The 21,081-nt window shown below is 40.3% G+C and overlaps 1 protein-coding gene across 1 annotated transcript; it reads right to left on the reverse strand.

Annotated features, from left to right (window-relative positions):
* Positions 1-1,733: 1,733 nt before the first annotated feature.
* Positions 1,734-20,012, reverse strand: tmprss15 (transmembrane serine protease 15). Its single transcript, XM_070917221.1, has 27 exons — positions 19,901-20,012; positions 19,691-19,815; positions 18,737-18,804; positions 18,449-18,588; positions 18,244-18,294; positions 17,827-17,946; positions 17,474-17,582; positions 17,087-17,196; positions 16,878-17,018; positions 16,637-16,786; positions 16,242-16,347; positions 15,556-15,721; positions 15,291-15,432; positions 14,314-14,403; positions 12,526-12,651; positions 12,266-12,409; positions 12,022-12,132; positions 8,921-9,044; positions 6,924-7,019; positions 6,386-6,435; positions 5,850-5,921; positions 5,615-5,759; positions 4,156-4,337; positions 3,907-4,002; positions 2,465-2,604; positions 2,113-2,167; positions 1,734-2,024 (listed from the first exon to the last, which is right to left on the reverse strand). Exons 1-27 carry the CDS (start codon positions 20,010-20,012, stop codon positions 1,876-1,878), a joined length of 3,120 nt encoding a protein of 1,039 aa, XP_070773322.1. The 3' UTR covers positions 1,734-1,875.
* Positions 20,013-21,081: the final 1,069 nt, after the last annotated feature.

The following is a 21,081-nucleotide window of genomic DNA, read 5'->3' on the forward strand; positions in this document are numbered from 1 at the left end:
TTCTTTTGAATTCAAACTATGTGGAGCTGCAGTAGAGTCAACTCTCTCAGGCCTTACCTCTTCTATCATTGTAATCCTAAAATTATAGCAGTTATTTCTGATGTAAATACAGATAATCTATCATTAATTCTTTTGCATATAACTACATCAAACTCAGGTATGTACACTCCTGTTCCAACACATCCGCTGCCTCACTAAATATTGATATATAGTTAAAATAGTTCCTCTTCACATAATCTTGGACTAAATATCCAATGCTATCTCCTCTAGATAGCGTTGGAATTCACTCTGATATCACTTCCGGGACGATGATCCGCTACGTCTTCTTATTTGTCGTCGTCTTCTTCTTCTTCTGGTAGTTTTAAATCTGTTGCGACTCTTTTCCGCCCCCTGTTGGCACAAACCTGCTCTGACGACAGTCCGTGTATGAAAACTCAACATCGACATTGATATTTATAAAATTACAATAAAATAATAAAATATATACTACAATATTATGTATACATAAAGTAACATTGTATATTTCCCCCCTTCCAATAAACTTTATTTAATTTTAGAAAGTTACAACAAAAGTTACAACAATGAAACATGAAGCCGGCGAGAGATTTAAAAAATAACTAATGTTGCCTCTTTAATTACTTACTGAATAATAATAATAATAATAACAATAAAAAAATAATAATGTGTTTACTGCAGTAATAATAGTTCACTTACTCTTACCCAACATCCACATTAATATTGATAAAAATAAAACATAAAAATATCATTGAATTGATTTTAATACATAAAGTATAAACATTTATAAATACTATTCATGATATATATAAACATAAATTATATATTATTCTACAAAACTGGATTTGGAGCTTATTTGAAATTGCTCATGTTGGTATGAGCGCTAGTGTGTGGTGCTGGTGCTGGAGTGGGTTTGGATGAGAGGCCAGATTTAAAAAATGCTGTCCCCCTGTACATAATCCCTATTGGCTGGCCTGTGTATGGGTAGTCGACTCAGCTAATGGTAATGGAGCACCACATTTGGACAAACTGTCAGTAAATATTGGATTGGCCTACCACGTGCAATAGGGGAGTGCCCTACATTTTCCACTTTTAAGACCCATCTCAAACAGTGGCTGAAGATGAACCAGGGGCCCTGGCCTAGTACCAGTGTATCCTACTAAGGAAGGCCTACAGCACATTAACATCCTCTGTCCCTATCAAATAAATAAATAAAGTGAACATGATTTCTGTCTGTGTCATGTCAGATAGATTTTCATCAGCAATCGTGGTTATTTAACAATGAAGACAACAACTGCCATGATCTCACGCTACTTCATGAGTTATTGTTTTGATTGAGAGACCCCTAGTAGCAGAAATTACATACTGTGCGTTAACTTGATGAGTACAATGTTAATATTGTATTTATAAACGATAAATTACCAAAATGAAACCCAAATAGAAATCAACTGGAAAGGTATTTCATTAAATATCCATGACTAAATGAAAAACAATGAAATGAAAAGAAACTACTGGTAATTGTTTATTGTATAGTTTATTGTTTAAGAGTTAAATCAGGACTCAACAGCAGACTGAGGAAGCTGTTAAAGTTATTAATTCATTCATTCATTTATTTATTAACAGTGAAGTTAATCTGCTTCATCAGGACTGTGTGAGTCAGATCAGATCTGATTGACAACAACCAAACAACCAACTGTCATCAGATTCAAATGGTACTAAATCCTGATTGGTGCAAAAAATTGTGTGACATCACTTTTTTTCCCAGCTGAGCCCCGCCCACTTCAAACCAGGAAGAAGAGCTCAGAGAAAAAAAACCCAAAACACATAAATCTGTGAGTTCATGTCGGATTCATCAATCGGTCAATTTGAGGGGAGAGATGATGAAGAGGAGGAGGAGGAGGAGGAGGAGGCGCGTCTGGTCTGAGCGATCCAGGACGTGAAGGCAGAAACTCTGGCGTAGACTCCAGGTCTCTGAGGACGCCCACAGCCAATCCCAAATGATGTCACACCTGTCAGGAACCAATCAGAATACATCATTCCATTAGACCTCACCTGCATCATACTGTGTCCCACTGTGTGTTCGTGTGTGTGACTCACCAATTAGAGTCCAGTGTCCATCGCCCAGACACATCAGTGGACCTCCAGAGTCGCCCTGGAAACCACATGTTCAAACTTTATTAACAAAAACATGAAACTTTATTAACTTGTGTGTTACTGCAGCTGATTGACCAATTAGCACTCAAATCAGTCATCATCAGTCATCAAATCATACCCCAAAATATTAGAAAAATATAATTTTGACATCATTTTTTGACATGTGACATTTGTGACTTTCTACGTCAGCTGTTCCTCTGACATCAGCAGGCGTTCACTATCGGGATCATCTAAAGGGCTGATCTGGATCAGAGTCTGATGGTGGGTGGACTATAGAGTCCAGGTGAGTTATTACCTTACACGAGTCGACCCCTCCCTCAGGATATCCAGCACACAGCATGCTGGAGGTGATGGTGTACTCTGGTAACTGAAGCTGACACTGTTCCTGAACCACCAGAGGAACCTCAGCCTCCTGGAGAACGTTAGGGAGAGAACCTGAGAGAGACAGACAGGTGGGGAGAGAAAGACAGGTGGGGAGAGAAAAACAGGTGGGAAGACAGGTGGGAAGAGAGAGACAGGTGGGGAGAGGAAGACAGGTGGACAGACAGGTGGAAAGAGAAACAGACAGGTGGGCCGACAGGTGGAGAGAGACAGACCCTGATTGACAAACAAACCAAACAAACAAAATGTTTTGTAGGTTTCAAAAAAGCATTCGACTAAATTTGGCATGGGGCCATGACCGAGTACTGGTGTATCCTACTAAGGGCTAAGGGAGGCCTACAGCACAGGGTCTGTCAGACATGGGCCTTGACCTAGTACTAGTGTATCCTACTAAGGGAGGCCTACAGCACAGGGTCTGTCAGACCTGGGCCTTGATCTAGTACTAGTGTATCCTACTAAGGGAGGCCAACAGCACAGGGTCTGTCAGACCACAGAAAAACTACAAATAATGCCTGCTGAGCAGAATTGGGCCAAAAAATTGAAAAAAGAGCCATCAAATTCTACAATCACTTAAAATGAGATGAACCAGCAAAAGAGTTCCCAATGTAGCCCATTATAACCACTGTGCTTCCTGTTAACATGCAGACACAAGCTCGCAGGTTCGTCTGGTTCCAGGCTAACGCAGCCAGAGTTTTGTCCAACAATGTTAATGTTTGACAGTTTTAAGGTCATTTAAAAATGATTTTCAAAAATCTTTTAAATTATTTTTTCAAGTTTCTTCAAGGCTAAGAACAACTGTACTGCCTAAACGTGCTGTATCATTTTCAGCTGACAGAGCTTTTAGGTGACTGAACTTCAACCATATCTCTATGTATTTGTTATCATACTGTAATGCTTATATAAATACTGACACAATATTCTGTTTCTCAGAGACAGGCTCCATATAGCACCCTAAATCCCACATCTGATGACAGGCCAGACAGCAACACCAGAGACTACATCAGTATTCTGACCAGCCGGAGAATGAGTATTCTTGTGGTGCCACCACCTTATAAGGCCCATACTAAGCAAAGCATATTAATTATCAATAAGCAGAAATTAGAAGGGTATTGAGGGAAATTATTTTGGTTAATGGCCCAATAGATGTAGAATATGGTCATGCAGAATAAGGCATTAATAAGTTCTTTAATGACGAATAAAGAGCCAATATGCTACTAATATGCATGCTAATAAGCAGCTAGTTCATGGTCAATATGTGTACCGTAATATAAAGTGTTACCATTAATATCATAACATAACATGACATGAAGGTTGAAATGTTAATGTGACGTGTTTGTATGTGTTGATGTTTCTCACCCTGCTCAGCGTCTCGTCCCCATCCAGCTATGAAACATCTTCTTCCTGCTGTGAAGTCCTGATCTTCATTAGGTAAACACACCGGCTGGATAAACTCTGTCAAACACAACCCTTCTGTTCATCATGACCAGGAGCTGTTTGTCAATGATTCAATTCATTTTGAAAAGTTTATTGATTGCAACAAGAAGCAAGCGCTTCAGAGGCTCATCCACCTCGATAAATAACTAGATTTTATGTGTTGTTACTGACGGGTGAAGTTGATTGGCGGCCACAGATGCATCATGGCAATGTCAGCCTGTTTAGTTTGTCTGTTGTATTGTCTATTGATGACGATGCGATCGACTCGTCGGGTCTGAACGTCCAAAGAGTTGATGTCACTTTGAGAGTGAAGACCGAAAACAGCCGACCATGACGTGAGGTGGACATTCTTCCTGTGGAACAAAAACAAAAAAAGGAACAGGACAACTTTGGATAAAGTTGTCTACATAAGATCAAACACGGTGAAAGATTTGAACTTTCACAAACTAATAAACGGATCTGATCTGTAGAGATGAAACATACAGATTTAATAAGGACATTAATCGATCTTGTGAGTGTTTTATGATGTTTCCAAGAAAGTTTGATGGTTTCTATAATGTTTTTATGGCTGCTACAATTCTTCATAGTACTCTTATTATCATTATTATTATTATTATTACTATTATTATTATCAATATTAATATCATTACCACTACCATTACCATTAGTATTACATCTCTAGGTGGAACTTGCATTGTGCTACTGGACGTTGTCTTTGCTCCTGCACTCTCTGCCAGACTGCTGGATCAGAGTTTCAGCTCTCATCTTTCTACATTGTGTATAAATCTGCCCTCATACTTAAACCAGGTTCATCAATCAGTCAAAAAGATTGCAACATTTTTTATTTTTACTCATAATTTCACTAATTTTTAAATAGTTTGAACCAACTGCTCTTTGGGGAAAGACGATTGATTAAGTTAAATGTCAGTTAAGCAGCAGCAGAAAACCTTTCTTAATTGTGCAACCTGCTTCATATTAGACATCAGATCATATTTTTTAATGCCGTTATCTTGAGATCACAAGTTAATTAATTCATGAAATGAGATAATCAACCCATTACCATGATAAAACAAAACGATTACTCATTATTGATCAACACATCAGACTGAACTTAAATCACACAGAAAAATAACACTTTCATTTAAGGAGAAGACTACGAGATAAATTAACCCGTTATCACAAGAAAATGAGCTTTGTCTTTATCTCAAGATAACAAAATAATTAACTTAACCTTAAAAAATCATTGTAAGCATGTCCGTTCTCGATTTACATACAAATCTGATGAACTGCGTTACATCTTTAGTTTTAGTAAATAGTTGGCTAAATTGAAAAATGAGCACAATTACATCTTCCCTGGGGAAAAAAAGGTGTTTTTAGAGATAAAAACAAATAAAATGATGTGTGTAAAGAAATGGATAGCCTTCTTTGAAGTCTTCTAGTTTACAGATGGAAAAAAACCTTTTATGACTCAACTGTGTAAAAAAATAGTTAAAATAAATATAAAAAATGTTCCTCTATGAAGACGTACAGCTCTGTCTTTCACTGTTTGTCATCAGGTGTCGCTGGTGTAGTTTCAGGAAGATACAGTTCTTTTTTATACATTTGTATTATCACTGATTGAGTCTCTCACCCGTAGACGCAGTGTGCAGCAGTCAGCAGCCAATCTCTGCCGATCAATGAGCCTCCACACACATGACGCCCCCTCCACTGCAGAGACACGATCCACGGCCACGCCCCCTTCACAGCGTCAACCCCACCCACCACTCTGACCACACCTGACAGGTAACACATGAACAGTCAGACTGAAAAAAGCACATCAGATCAACAAGAAGAGGTCAAACTGAAAGCAGAAATCACCCTTTTACCTTGTCCAGGTATCCTCTCTGCTGATTGGTCCGTCTCCCTTGTGTCATTCGTGACCTGTCGAAAGCCACAAGCTAAAACACACAGAAGCTCAGTGTCAGTCTCCAGATATAAATATATAGAGTACAGTTAATTCCACCTTAAACAATCTTAACATCACATGAACAAATGAACTTCTTTTAACAGTCATGTGTGCAGGTGTGTGTTGTTTTAACCATAGCACGTTCAAAAACAACCAGTGTTGACCAAAGTGCTGTACAAAATGAAGTGTACAGCACAACAATAGTGAGTAAAAGACATCAGTATGGTATGGTTAGTTTATGAGTAAATGGGCTTCACTTATATAGCGCTTTTCAACCTTCCAACATGCTGGTGTTCCTGCGCCATCATGCCGCACAAAGGTTAACAGTTGGTGAGTGCGAGTGTGTTGTTTTAATGGTTGGTGTTTATGAGTGCAGGTGTGTGTTGTTTTAACAGTTAGTGTTTGTGAGTGCAGCTGTGTGTTGTTTTAACGGTTAGTGTTTATGAGTGTACTCACGTTGGTTGTCACAGTTCAGTGAAATCACTTTCTCACTGTTGCAGGTTTCACTGTAAAAAACAGAACAACCAGTATTCAGTCTTCACAGGACGACTCTTCTGACTGATTCTAATTCTTTCGTTCTGCTTCTAGTTCTAGTTTTAAGTTTAGTTCCAGCTCTTTTTCTGGTCTTCAGTGCCTGACTCTAAGCTTGACAATGTCATTGCCGTCTGGTTATAATTCTAAAATTCTAGTTCTAGTTCTAATTCTGGTTCTTTTTGTAGTTATAGTTGTAGTTTTAGTTGTAGTTCTGGTCCTGGTTTTGGTCTTCAGTACCTGACTCTAAGCTTCAGGGTTCCATTGCTTTCTGTTTATAATTCTAGTTCTAGCTCTAGTGCTAGTTCTAGTTCCAGTAGTAGTTTGAGCTTTGGTTCTAGTTCTGGTCCTGGTTTTTCAGTGCCTGACTTTGAGATGCAGGGTTCCATTGCTGTCTGGTTATAATTCCAGTTCATGTTCTAGTTTTAGTTTTAATTCTAGTCTAGGATCTGGTCTTCAGTACCTTACACTGGTTTCCAGTGTTGCGTTGCTGGTGACTGTGATGGATATAAACGGTGAATCTTGGGCCAGAGCCGGCAGCAGTGTGGACTCCCCGGAACTGCAGAAATGCAGGAACAAAAACCAGATCTAAGTCTGGATCTGAATCTGGAACTCTGAAACTTACATTACTGTAACAACAGGTGAAGTCAGACAGGTGAGAGTTATCTGTATCCTAGGTAACAACAGGTGATGTCAGACAGGTGAGAGTTAGCTGTATCCTAGGTAACAACAAGTGAAGTTAGACAGGTGAGAGTTACCTGTATCCTAGGTAACAACAGGTGAAGTCAGACAGGTGAGTGTTACCTGTGTCCTAGATACTGACAGGTGACATCAGACAGGTGAGTGTTACCTGTATCCTAGGTACTGACAGGTGAAGTCAAACAGGTGAGTGTTACCTTTATCCTAGGTAACAACAGGTGAAGTCAGACAGGTGAGAGTTACCTGTATCCTGTGGAGTGACAGGTGACGTCAGACAGATGAGTGTTACCTGTGTCCTAGGTAACAACAGGTTAAGTCAGACAGGTGAGTGTTACCTGTATCCTAGATACTGACAGGTGACATCAGACAGGTGAGTGTTACCTGTATCCTAGGTACTGACAGGTGAAGTCAAACAGGTGAGTGTTACCTTTATCCTTGGTAACAACAGGTGAAGTCAGACAGGTGAGAGTTACCTGTATCCTGTGTACTGACAGGTGACGTCAGACAGGTGAAAATTACCTGTATCCTGTGGACTGACAGGTGACGTCAGACAGGTGAGTGTTACCTGTGTCCTAGGTAACAACAGGTTAAGTCAGAGAGGTGAGAGTTACCTGTATCCTAAGTACTGACAGGTGAAGTCAAACAGGTGACAGTTACCTGTATTCTAGGTACTGACAGGGGACATCAGATAGGTGAGAGTTACCTGTATCCTAGGTAACAACAGGTGAAGTCAGACAGGTGAGTGTTACCTGTATCCTAGATACTGACAGGTGACATCAGACAGGTGAGAGTTACCTGTATCCTAGGTACTGACAGGTGAAGTCAAACAGGTGAGTGTTACCTGTATCCTAGGTAACAACAGGTGACGTCAGACAGGTGAGTGTTACCTGTATCCTAGGTACTGACAGGTGAAGTCAAACAGGTGAGTGTTACCTGTATCCTAGGTAACAACAGGTGAAGTCAGACAGGTGAGAGTTACCTGTATCCTGTGTACTGACAGGTGAAGTCAAACAGGTGAGTGTTACCTGTATCCTAGGTAACAACAGGTGAAGTCAGACAGGTGAAAATTACCTGTATCCTGTGTACTGACAGGTGACGTCAGACAGGTGAAAATTACCTGTATCCTGTGGACTGACAGGTGACGTCAGACAGATGAGTGTTACCTGTGTCCTAGGTAACAACAGGTTAAGTCAGAGAGGTGAGAGTTACCTGTATCCTAAGTACTGACAGGTGAAGTCAAACAGGTGAGAGTTACCTGTATTCTAGGTACTGACAGGGGACATCAGATAGGTGAGAGTTACCTGTATCCTAGGTAACAACAGGTGAAGTCAGACAGGTGAGTGTTACCTGTATCCTAGATACTGACAGGTGACATCAGACAGGTGAGTGTTACCTGTATCCTAGGTACTGACAGGTGAAGTCAAACAGGTGAGTGTTACCTGTATCCTAGGTAACAACAGGTGAAGTCAGACAGGTGAGAGTTACCTGTATCCTAGGTACTGACAGGTGAAGTCAAACAGGTGAGTGTTACCTGTATCCTAGGTAACAACAGGTGACGTCAGACAGGTGAGTGTTACCTGTATCCTAGGTACTGACAGGTGAAGTCAAACAGGTGAGTGTTACCTGTATCCTAGGTAACAACAGGTGAAGTCAGACAGGTGAAAATTACCTGTATCCTGTGGACTGACAGGTGACGTCAGACAGATGAGTGTTACCTGTGTCCTAGGTAACAACAGGTGAAGTCAGAGAGGTGAGAGTTACCTGTATCCTAGGTACTGACAGGTGAAGTCAGACAGGTGAGTGTTCCAGGTGTCAGCACACACAGTGAACAGAGAGGAAACAAGTTGAAACTGGAGACGAGTGGAACCGTTCACCTGCAACATAACTGAAACACACATGCACCTATGTAAGTCAGTCAGTTTAAAGTTGTTCTGGTTTTCTGTCAGTTCCTCGTCTGACTGTTTTTTTATCTGACACCTGACTGCTTCAGGTGTGGTTGAGTTGAGACACTGAAACTACCTGGTTTGTGTGAGAGAGAACAGTTACAGCTGTAAAACCTGATGTATATTTAGATTGCTTTTCTCCCATCGACCTTCACCAAATAACTAAAAACCATTTCTTCATCTAAGCCATCAACATGTCTCTTAGACCCCATCCCAACCTGGCTGCTTAAAGAGGTTAGGTTTTAGCCAACCATAGACCTATATCTAACCCTCCCTATTTCTCTAAAATTCTTGAGAAAGCAGTTGCCAACCAGCTGTGTGATTTTCTACATGACAATAAGTTGCTTGAGGACTTTCAGTCAGGTTTCAGAGCACTGGTGGAAGTTACAAATGGCCTTCTAACTGCATCAGACAAAGGACAAAGGTCTCTGTACCTGTTTTGTTAGACCTTAGTGCTGCATTCGACACCATTGACCATCATATCCTATTACAGAGACTGGAACATTTAATTGGCATTAAAGGAACCGCACTAAGCTGATTAAAGTCGTATTTATCAGATCGATCTCAGTTTGTACATCCCCCATGTACGCCAAAGTCGTCACAGAGTTTCACAAGGTTCTGTGCTTGGACCAATTTCATTCACCTTATATATGTTTCCTTTAGGAGATATTATTAGAAAACACTCCATAAACATTCATTGCTATGCAGACGATACCCAGTTATATCTATCGGTCAAGCCAGAAGAACCTCATCAGGCAAGCATGCCTTAAAAAGACCTGGATGACCTGCAATCATCTAATGTTGAACTTGGACAGACAGAAGTTATTGTTTTTGGCCCTGAACACTTCAGAAACACAGTATCTAAGGATATTGTTACTCCAGCGCCACCGCGAGGAATCTCGGAGTTGTCTTTGATCAGGACATGTCCTTTAACTCTCACTTAAAACAAACTTCAAGGACTGCCTTCTTTCACCTCTGTAACATTAAAACATCAGGAAGATCCTGTCTCAAACAGATGCAGAAAAATTAGTCCATGCATTTGTCACGTCTAGGCTGGATTATTGCAATTCCTTATTATCAGGCTGTCCCAATAAGTCCCTGAAGACTCTCCAGCTGATCCAGAATGCTGCGGCACGTGTACTGACAGGAACCAGGAAAAGAGATCATATTTCTCCTGTATTAGCTTCTCTGCACTGGCTCCCTGTAAAATCCAGAATAGAGTTTAAAATCCTTCTCCTGACCTACAAAGCTCTTACTGGTCAGGCACCATCATATTTTAAAGAGCTCATAGTACCCTCACTAGAGCACTCTGCTCCCAGAATGCAGGTTGCTTGTGGTTCCTAGAGTCTCCAAAAGCAGAACAGGAGCCAGAGCCTTCAGCTATCAAGCTCCTCTCCTGTGGAATCAGCTCCCAGTTTGGGTTCGGGAGGCAGACACACTCTCTACTTTTAAGAGTAGGCTTAAAACTTTGCTTTCTGATCAGGCTTATAGTTAAGGGCTGGCTCAGGCCTGCCTGGACCAGCCCCTAGTTATGCTGCTATAGGCCTAGACTGCTGGGGGACTTCCCATGATGCACTGAGCTTTCCTCCTCTCCCTCTCCATCTTTACACATTCATGTCCCTCCAATGCATGTTACTAACTTTATATTTTCCCGGACTTTCTTTGTGCTTTGTCGTCTCGCAGGTTCCTGTGGATCGTGGTCCTGGTTCTGACTCTGATCACTACAGTTATTATTATTAATCGTAGTTCTGTTATTATTAAAGCTGTTATTGCTGTTATTAATCATATCTTAGTTGTTATTATTACAGCTGTAACTACTATTATCAGTCATATTTCCATTATTATTATAATTATAGCTGCTATTGTGCTGCTATCTCTGTCTTCTCTCTCTCTCTGTCTGTCTCTCTCCCTGTCTGTCTGTCTCTCTCTCTCTCTCTCTGTCTGTCTCACTCTGTCTGTCTTCTCTCTCTCTCTGTCTGTCTCTCTCCCTGTCTGTCTGTCTGTCTGTCTGTCTGTCTCTCTCTCTCTCTCTCTCTCTGTCTGTCTCTCTCCCTGTCTGTCTGTCTTTCTCTCTCTCTCTGTCTGTCTCTCTCTCTCGCCCACCTGGAGTCTGGTTCAGCTCAAGGTTTCTGCCTCTTAATGGAAGTTTTTCCTCTCTATCTCATGGTGGGAACTGTTGGGTCTCTGTAATAACATTATCAAGAGTTGGTCTGGACCTGCTGTCATGAGATGAATTTTGTCATGATTTGGCACTATGTAAATAAAATTGAATTGAATTGAATTACATCAAATGTAACAAAAATGGAACATAATGTAAAATAACATAATGTAATGTGGAAATCATTCCTGCCTGTGGCCATCAAACTGTTCAACTCCTCCCTCTGAGTGTCAGACACTCAGAAGAAACAGACTGAAACTCTGGACCTGCTTCTACACATACTACCTCATTATTATTACTTATTCTTTAAATGTCAGTGCAATACATATATACTCATATGCAATAGTGCAATACAGACATATCTATCTATCTATCTATCTATCTATCTATCTATCTATCTATCTATCTATCTATCTATCTATCTATCATGTCAGTATCATAAATGTTTATTTTCTGTAATAATCCAAAATTCAAGAAGAAGAATCTCATTGGCTGTTTGAAAGTGAAAGTAATGCTAACTTGCGATGCTAACTTCAGGGTTGACCTACATAAAGACGTCATCCCTGCAGGACTCTATTGGGGGTTCAGTCCTTTCCATGCCAGCCAATGTAAAGTGGGAAGATTTAACCAACTGCAGGAAACATAAAATGACATCAGATGAGTTCACTAGTTTCTAAACCAATGAAAACACTGAAATTAATCTCTGTGACGTCAGTATTGACATATATTGTGATCGTCAGAGAAGCTCCTGATCGACTCACCGCAGTCAGCTTCATCAGAGGCATCAAGACAGTCAACCACGCCGTCACACTGACTGTTACCATGGATGCAACTTCCAGTCTGACACTGGAACTGATCAACTTCACACGGGGCTGTTCACAAACCACATTAATAAATAATCAATAATAATACTAATAATACTGGTGTTTACTGTCTTTTCATTCATGTTTTAATACACTGCAGTCTCCAGAGCTTCAACCTTCTGACCTCTGACCCTGACCTCACCTGGTGACCCCAGGTTGACCCCAGAGGTGAATTTGGCTCTGAATCCTCGGCCGTGACCCGAGCTGTCCGTAAAGAACCAAACTACCATCTGATTGGTTGTTGAGAACAAATCGTGGGCAGGGCCATCACTGCCGGTGAGAACAGCTGGAAACAAAACAAGTTAATAGCTGAAGCAGAATAAACTGGAATAAAGTCACATACACACATATATCCTGCTGAGGACGAAGCTGAAAAGGATTCTGGGTAAAACACAGCCTCACCCAGTAAAGTGGACTTTGGACCGGCCCCGTCCCGCACCTCTACAATGTCATAGGTTGCTTCAATGTCAAAATCCAGGAAGTGGAGCTGGATGTTCCGACCCTCGCTCGTGTGGAGAATCCACAGACCTGTAGCAGCAGAGGATCATGGGTAATTACAGTAACAACACACAGGTTACAGTTGAGGTTCCAAACATCAGGTAAACATGACGGACATTTTCAGGCCAAATCAGGGAGTGGATCTTAAAGACCATGTAGTTATTTATCGAAGAAATAACACATTTGTCTATTGATAGCTAATGTTAGCTAACTTAGTTGCTTAAGTAATCTGTAACAACTGCTAACTGTAGCTGTTGTTAGCTAGTTAGCTGTGCATCTAGTGGCCCTCTTAGCTATATCTATACTCTTAGCTAGCTAAACACCAACAGTCTTTGGTGCTCCAAGCTAACTGAGCTAACAGCAGCTACAGTTAGCTAAAGTTATAAAGTTGTGTTTTTGTACAGTAATCTATCGTTTTCCAACCTACTTCTTGTCTCATTTGTGGTCTGATAAACAGGAAGTTCATCACATTCAGTCCCCATATCTCTATTTTCCAAGCTAAGTTACTGTTTCTGTCATGCAGTCGACCACAGCAGCTCAGTATGAAGCGGCGCGCTGTGCTCAGGGCTGAGAGGCGTCTCCCTGCCCCTCCTGGGCTGCAAGGAGTCGGCCAATCAGAAGAAAGTGGGCTTTTAGGGAGGCGGGCCTTGAAGGGACAGGAACTCAGACGGCCTGTGTCAGACAAAGGGTGAACTGAGGGGCTGCATGAAGGGCCACAATAAGATGAAGAAGGACTTATTAGATCTGTGGATCATGCAAAGCTGCTCTAGTGGAGTCCCAGAATAAACATATAGAGCAGGGGTATTCAACTAAAGTTCGAAGAGGTCCAATTAGAGAAAATTTCCTCAAGCAAAGGTCCGGAAAATCATAATGTCTAACTTGCGTTGTGATTTAGTGTGATATATATTGAAGTAGCCTAGTAGTTGTATCAACGTCTGCATGTAATCAACAACTGACTGTCAAATCAAATAAAGAAAGTACAATTCAAAAACATTTTGACCATATTTACTGTCACTTAACATTGAACTATACAGATATATAATACTGTAGATATGTATAATGTTCTTCTCTCATTAACTAAAAGAAGGGCTGCATTTAAAAATAAAATAGAGAAAATAAATAAAATAGCTTTTGAAAAATTGTGCATCTTAAAATAAAGTGCTTAATTTTAGAAAAACAAAATAAAGTGTAGCAGCAGCTTGAGTTTCCCTTTTTCTTTGTTAACTGTTTCACATCTTGACTTCACAGTCTCAACCAATTTCACAATAAATAATGTGTCTTCTCTCCCTGTGTTGTTCACTCGTCTTATCATCTGTCACTCGCCTCTCACCTCTCTCGTCTGTCTGTATTCAGAGTCGCAATGTTTATCGCCTGGAATGCACAGATTTGATTGGCTGAGTAGCGTCACGTGGGCTGGCGTAACTCGTATGCAATTGGTCTGTGAGTTTCTTGAGCCGCTAAACCAGTGCCGCAAAGACTAGAAAAGCTGCGCCGGTTAAAATAGAAGCGCGCCGTCAAAATTTAAAATCCCTTAATAATTTATTGATTATAGGTCTGGGTCCATATAGGACGGTGTCTGGGTCCGGACTCGGACCGCGGTCCGCCTGTTAGTGACCCATGATATAGAGCATAAGAGGTCCCCTTTAAGTAAGAAGTAAAAGTTGGAATGAGCCTGGACAGAGGTATACTCACACTTAGCCTTGTTCCCATAGGATTGTGGGTAATTTGAGGAGCTGAAGGTGGAGTTTGGCTCCCAAAGGTTAAAGGGTCCTCCACAGTCAGCTGGACCAATCAGAGCAGAGAGTTTGGAGTCAGACTGAATCCATATCACACACAGGTGTATGAACACTGACATGAACTGATGATACAGTCATAACATTTTGACTGAAAAGAAAAGAAAATCCAGGCTGTCATGTGTGTGTGATGATTAACAATAATCATTAACATTTCAGAAAGTTGCACAGTTACAGCAGATTCAATTACCAATAAACATAAATAATACAAATACATAAATCACTTTTCCTACTAAGACATACAGAAAATATACAAAATAATATAAAACAATATTCTTATAATATAATATAATGTAGACTTAGTTTTAGATTTTTATTTGCACACATATACATCATAAAACCAGATTATATAAATAATACAGAAGTCAAAACGTATTGCATATGTTCTATCACTTCCTGTGTCCACTATGTGGCACTGATTGCACTTCCCAAATTTGAAATTGATCAGATTAAATCTCTAGGAGGATTTGGGACGGAGCCTGTAAATTGTGAAAAATGCATTCACATTGCACAGTCAATTCAAAATGGCTGACTTGTTGGGATTAGGGCATGGCTCCAAGAGGCTCGGCATGATACACGTGCCTACCAAATTTGGTACATCTAGGTGAAACATACCACAAGGGCTCCTCCACTGAAATTTTATAGGGGGCGCTATCGAGCTATTTTGCCACATGCACAGGACCCTTCTGACTCGTGAGCATCATGTGTAGGAAAAAAAAGGTTAAAAAAAAGAATCCATGCAATTCCAATAGGGTCCTTGCAGGACTTTCCGTCTCTGGTCCTAAATATGTAACAATACACTAAATATTAATAATAATGTGAATATTAATAATAATAATAATAATAATAATAACAGGGGGCGTGTATAGGTTTCACCTGGTAAAGGGGGCGTGGTCGTTGGAGGCAGCACATTGGTCGGTTCAGGGGGGGCGGGGCCACACGCATCAGAGGTCAGTGTGATGTTATCCAAAGCAATGTCATTCCTCATCCCTCCTTTCTTCAGAGCTTCAAACACCACCTTTAGAGGTCAGAGGTCACACTCATCAGTTATCAGTTATTGATCAGCTGACTAATTCAACTTATTGCTGATCAGGATTAATAAACTGATCAGTCTGTGGACTACCTGTGTGATGTCACTGACCGTGGTCTCTGTCATCAGGTTGAGGGTCACTTGGCCGTAGTTCCAGTTGTCTCCATAGTTACCGTCTCGCTGGAACGCCACGGTAACGTGAGGTTCAGACTGAGATGGAGATGGTCGGAGCAGCAGGACTGTGAGACGATGGACATCTTCTCCAAACATGTGATACCTGCAGACAGTCAGATGGTTTCCTGTCTAGTTGACTTTTTGTCTTGTGTATTTGTTTACTAGTTTGTTTACTTGCAATCATTTTAAAGGTGTTTGTTTACATGTTTTTGTTTGTTTTACATGTTTACTTGTTTATCTTTTGTCATATTATCTGGTTTACTTGTTTACCTATGTATTATTCCATTGTTTAAATGTTTGTTTATTTCTTCCGTTTTCACATTTTTATTTGTTTATTTTCCAGATGTTTACATGTTTGGTTATTTTTCAGTTGTTTACATATTCATTTGTTTATTGTCGTGATGTTCACATGTTTATTTGTTTATTCTCCAGTTGTTTATGTATATTTCTGACCTGTGTGTGTGTATGTATGTAGGTATTACAGGTATGTATAAATATATGTTATTTGTTATTATTTTTATTCTTTTTTACTGCAGTGAAATGTAAAGCACATTGAGTATCTTAGTAATGAAGTGTGTTCTGTGAATAATACATGTGTATTTGTTTATTTTCCTGTTGTTTACCAGAAGCTCAGACACATGGGCTGTGTGGACGGAGTCAGAGGGAGGCTGTGGATCTTGAAGCTCTTCAGCCATTGGCCCGGACTACGAGGAGTGACAATGTAGAAACCTGACAAATTCACAAGACTAATCAATACTACTGATAGCACCACAAACAACAGCAACAACAACAACAACAATATGGAAAATAATGATAATTTTATTGCAGAATGATTTAAATCACAGTTTCCTGTTTGATCTGTTTTCTTATTCAATTCTTATTCAGTTTTCTTATCTGTTTTTCCTATTTTTATTATCCTATTTGTTTATTTCAGCTTGGTTTATGGTTGTTGTGTCTGTTGTTTGTTGCTGTTCTGACTGTATTTACTCTGTTGACATCATCATAATGTTGAACCCACCTGAGCTGTTGCCTAGTGTCTGATCGACACTCGGGCCACTCAGCAGAGGAAATGTGGAGCGGCGGGTTCGAATCCAGTCTCCATCATCGTCCTGCTCCTGCCTCCAGAGACACATGCCCTGCTCAAAGGTACACGTCAGCTTCTGCTCATCTGAACACACACACACACACGCACACACACACACAGGGTCAGTTACAGTATACAGTTGTATATTTCCTATTGACAGGTGAAGTAAAGTTACCTAGGAGGGTGGAGGTGTTGGCGGCGCTGTAGGTGGCGTTGAACCCTGACAGATTGTTGACGCCATCAGAAGTAAACTCCACAGTTGATTGGTCGGTCAGCAGCCACACGGTGCCAGGAGGGGTGGAGCCTGAGAGCTCAGCTGCAAATCATATTAAAATGTGAGTTAATGCAGCAGTCCTCTGTGTGTGTGTGTGTGTATGTGTTTACCTGTCAGGTGTTTGTCTGCTCCGACTCCTTCATAAAGTCTCAGAGTGTCGATGTTTTCTTCGGATTCAAACTGATGGAAGTTGATCCGAACAGAAAGTCCTTGATCGACCCTGAAAACAACAACTTTGTTTTACTGTTAGAAGGAAATGAATAAAACTAATTCCTGTTTCAGTTTTATTGTTGAAGTCTCCCGCCAGTGATCTGCCGAGAGCTGAACTCGTTGAGTTATTGATGGATTCAGTGTGACAGTCATATGAACCTTCTGATCAATGATCAATAATCAACTGTTCCACAGCCCTGAGTGCAGGTAATAAATGACATCATCTGTACAGCAGCGTTCAACCACAGAGATGTGTGTGTGTGTGTGTGTGTGAGCTGATGTTGTACCTGATGATCCAGCGACAGAAGCTGCTGCTGTTGTACGTCTCTGAGACGTCTGATGAACTGAACGAACCGCTCGGACCTCTCAGCACGAACTGACCGTCACATGCGGTCGCTATGGTGATGAGAGTGATGATGTCACAGGAAGTCTGATCCTTCAGTAACACCTGAACTGTCTGAAACATCTGAGATCAACCATTTATATCCTGTTCACTCCTGCTTACAGAGAAACTTAATTATTAATATCAACAACGATAAATAATGATATAATTAAAACCCGCTAATTCTCCTGACGTCTGTTAAACTGCAGCTCCTGTAAATGTTTCTCACATGAAGCCTTTAATATAAGCATCACTGACCACAGCCAGCTGCGTCTTCATCTGAGGCATCAGGACAGTCATGGACTCCATCACAGAGCTGATAGATCAGAACGCACATCGACCAATCAGCACACGGCGTCTGATGAGGAGGACACATTACTGTGGACACAAAGACAAACATGAGTTTAACATCTTTAATAAAACAGATAGAGTCATGGAAAGAAACAATGACTTTAAAGGCAAATATTAAGATCAAAGATGTGAGAAGAAAGTTACAATGAAAACAGCAACAACTAAAAGTAACATCATGAGATTGATTTTTATTATATGATTCATTCTTTTAGTTTTAGTGACTTTGTTTAAGAAAATCTACTCGTGGTGATTCTGATGTTGAAGACAAAGCTCTCTGAATGTCAGATCTTTGAGTTAACAAGAGTTTAAAGAGAATTTTCTCACCTGCTGGAGGTGTGACAACTGTCGGTGAAGCTGTTGTCTTGTCTTGTTTCTCTGCAGGAAAAGAGTCACAGTTACTTCCTGAAATGATCCTGATATTTACTTTACTTGAGTTCGAAGACCTTTTTTCTGTTTGGTCTCTAAACTCTAACTAAAGTTGTTTTAAATTTGGGGATGCTGTGATCTCACAGTGACATCACCGCGTCACCTTTGATCTGGATGCTGTTCCTGTCGATCACCAATCCTGTGGCCCCAGCCTGAAGCCCCGCCCCCAGCTGTTGCTCTGCCTCCTTCACATCAATCAACTGATCGAACCAGAGGTCAAAGGTCACCACCACACTCCCCTGACTGAGGACACACACATCAATAAACATTTAATGAATCAATCAATCAAACAATCAGTCAATCAGTATAAATCAGAGCTGCTGCCAACAGCTGTTACTGATTAGTAAATTGATTATTGATTGATAATGATGTGATTGATCATATATCTGACCTGAAGTCTAAAACCTGACAGGACTTGAAGAGATGTCTGAGCTCATTGTGACCAAACGCCTTAGATATCTGTCGACCAATCAGAGGTCAGACTGTGATCAGGTGACACCTGCAGACAGACTGTGACATCATTTAAACCTGATCGATCAAACTTATAGATCACAGTGTGTACTTTATAGTGTGTATTTATAGTGTCCATACTTAGTGTGTACTTTATAGTGTGTATTTATAGAGTCCGTACTTAGTGTGTACTTTATAGTGTGTACTTCAAAGAGTCCATACTTAGTGTGTACTTTATAGTGTCCATACTTAGTGTGTACTTTATTGTGTGTCTTTATAGAACCCATACATGGTCGGCATGGTAGTGCAGTGGTTACCACTGTCACACGGGAGGTATAGCAGGGTAGAGCCCTGCCCACATGTCGAAGAGTCCTTGGGAAATACACTGAACCCCAAGTTGTCTAAGTTACCTCGCACGGCTGCTCAGTCGCCATCGGTGTGAGAATGAGACCAAACTGTAAAGCGCGTTGGGAACCGTTGATGTTGAAAAAGTGCTATAAGGGTGATGACATTAATTTACCATTTACCATACCCAGTGTATATTTACAGTGTGTTTTTAGTGTGTCCATACTTAATGTGTACTTTATAGTGTGTACTTTATAGTATCGATACATTGTGTGTACTTTATAGTATCGATACTTTGTGTGTACTTTATTGCGTCCATACTTAGTGTGTACTTTATAGTGTCAGTACGTAGTGTATTCTTTATGGTGTGTATTTTTTAGCTCCCTTACTTGGCCAGTATGTGGTGTGTCAGTGGCATAGCAGTATTAAATTCACACAAATGTTCAACATGACAAACACACAGATACACTGATCAATACTTTGATCAATACTACAGTTACTGGAGTTTAAAGCTATCGGGTATTTTCAAAATAAAAGCCTGTGATCTCACCAGGTTTTGGATGTCAAAGGCCAGAGATTTAAAGTGCAGACTGCTGAAGTTCTTCAGCTCCTCGGAGAAAACCGCTCCCTCTATGATCACCATCCGACCAGTCAGCACTGCTGGCTCAACGGCACCTCGGCACACACACGACAAAAACATGCTAATCAATAATATCTGCTGACACCTGATCCGTTTATTAAAACCAGACTCTGTGTTTACCTTCAGGCTTCAGGCTGATCCATGAAACTATGATCAGGCCGACGCAACAGACCAGAAGAAGAGATGACACGACACTGAAGAGAAACTCTGAAGACGACAGACCGCGATTCATACTGACAGCTGCAACACATAATCAATCAATACATCAATCAATGCACCAATCAATACACCAATCGATCGCTAGATCCATATATCACTGCATCAATCAAAAACACTTTTTTCTTATTAACTGAACAGAATTACTGAATTAATCAGTTCAAATTATCATATTAAAACTTTAAACCCCAAAACTCATCATATCAAACATAATCTGCTTCATCAGAAGTTAAAGAATGAATGAATGAGTGAGTGAATGAGTGACATATCTTGTGGAAATCTTTCAAAGTTAAAGTCTTAAAAGAGGAAAATTAAATTCCTTGTTTCCATGACAGAAACACATTTTCTTTTAAACAGACTTTTACTTTGAAAGATCTCATTTTGATGTGTTTAATTGTTGAAGCTTAAAGGTAAGTGATTCCACTTCCTGTCAGCCGAGAAGACAAAGAAACAGACTCACCTAGGTGAAATGAATGTACCTGCAGCAGACTTCAGATCAGCTGTTCTGTTAGTTTTCTTCAGTTTGTTTCTCACCTGTTTAGTAAAATCTGAAGTTACACACTGACTGGTCGTCCTCTTGGACTCTGAATCTGATCTGTGATCAGCTTTTATTGAGCTGAAAATGACTAATGACTCATCAATGTGGAAGCCGATAATCACTACAGTTACTGATAATCATTAACAGTATTTCTGCTGCTGGAACGAGTCACAGGAGATAAACTATTGACTGTCTTTATATTATAAAATATACAGATATACTGAAAAAGACGTGACTATTCTTTGAAATGAAAACATCGCTCTGCGTCGTCATGTTGATATTATTAACTTGTTGATCTTTATGATGACCCAAAGAATCAGAGTCTAAAACTGAGAAATTACCTGTCAGAGGTCTTCAGCTGTCAGCTAGCAATCAAACATTAAATAAATCTAAATAATCAATAATTAAGTGGATCAAATATTACTTACCTCACCTTTTAATTGAATATTAATGATGTCAACAACAACATGAAGTACTTCTTGTTGTTGAGTTTCTTGTTTATCAGAATCTAAAGTCCAGCAGCAGTAAACCTGTCAGGTAATCTTTA

The sequence above is a fragment of the Enoplosus armatus genome, chromosome 13, assembly GCF_043641665.1.
Source record: "Enoplosus armatus isolate fEnoArm2 chromosome 13, fEnoArm2.hap1, whole genome shotgun sequence".
Taxonomy (NCBI): Eukaryota; Metazoa; Chordata; class Actinopteri; order Centrarchiformes; family Enoplosidae; genus Enoplosus; species Enoplosus armatus.

What these genes read in the sequence shown, in the direction of transcription:
- tmprss15 (XM_070917221.1), bottom strand. Translation starts at nt 20,012, where the DNA reads ATGAATCGCGGTCTGTCGTCTTCAGAGTTTCTCTTCAGTGTCGTGTCA. An exon ending in CCTTTGACATCCAAAACCTG is followed by an intron (nt 18,805 to 19,690) that starts GTGAGATCACAG and finishes ATTGGTCGACAG; the next exon opens with ATATCTAAGGCGTTTGGTCA. An exon ending in GACACTAGGCAACAGCTCAG is followed by an intron (nt 16,348 to 16,636) that starts GTGGGTTCAACA and finishes TGAATTTGTCAG; the next exon opens with GTTTCTACATTGTCACTCCT.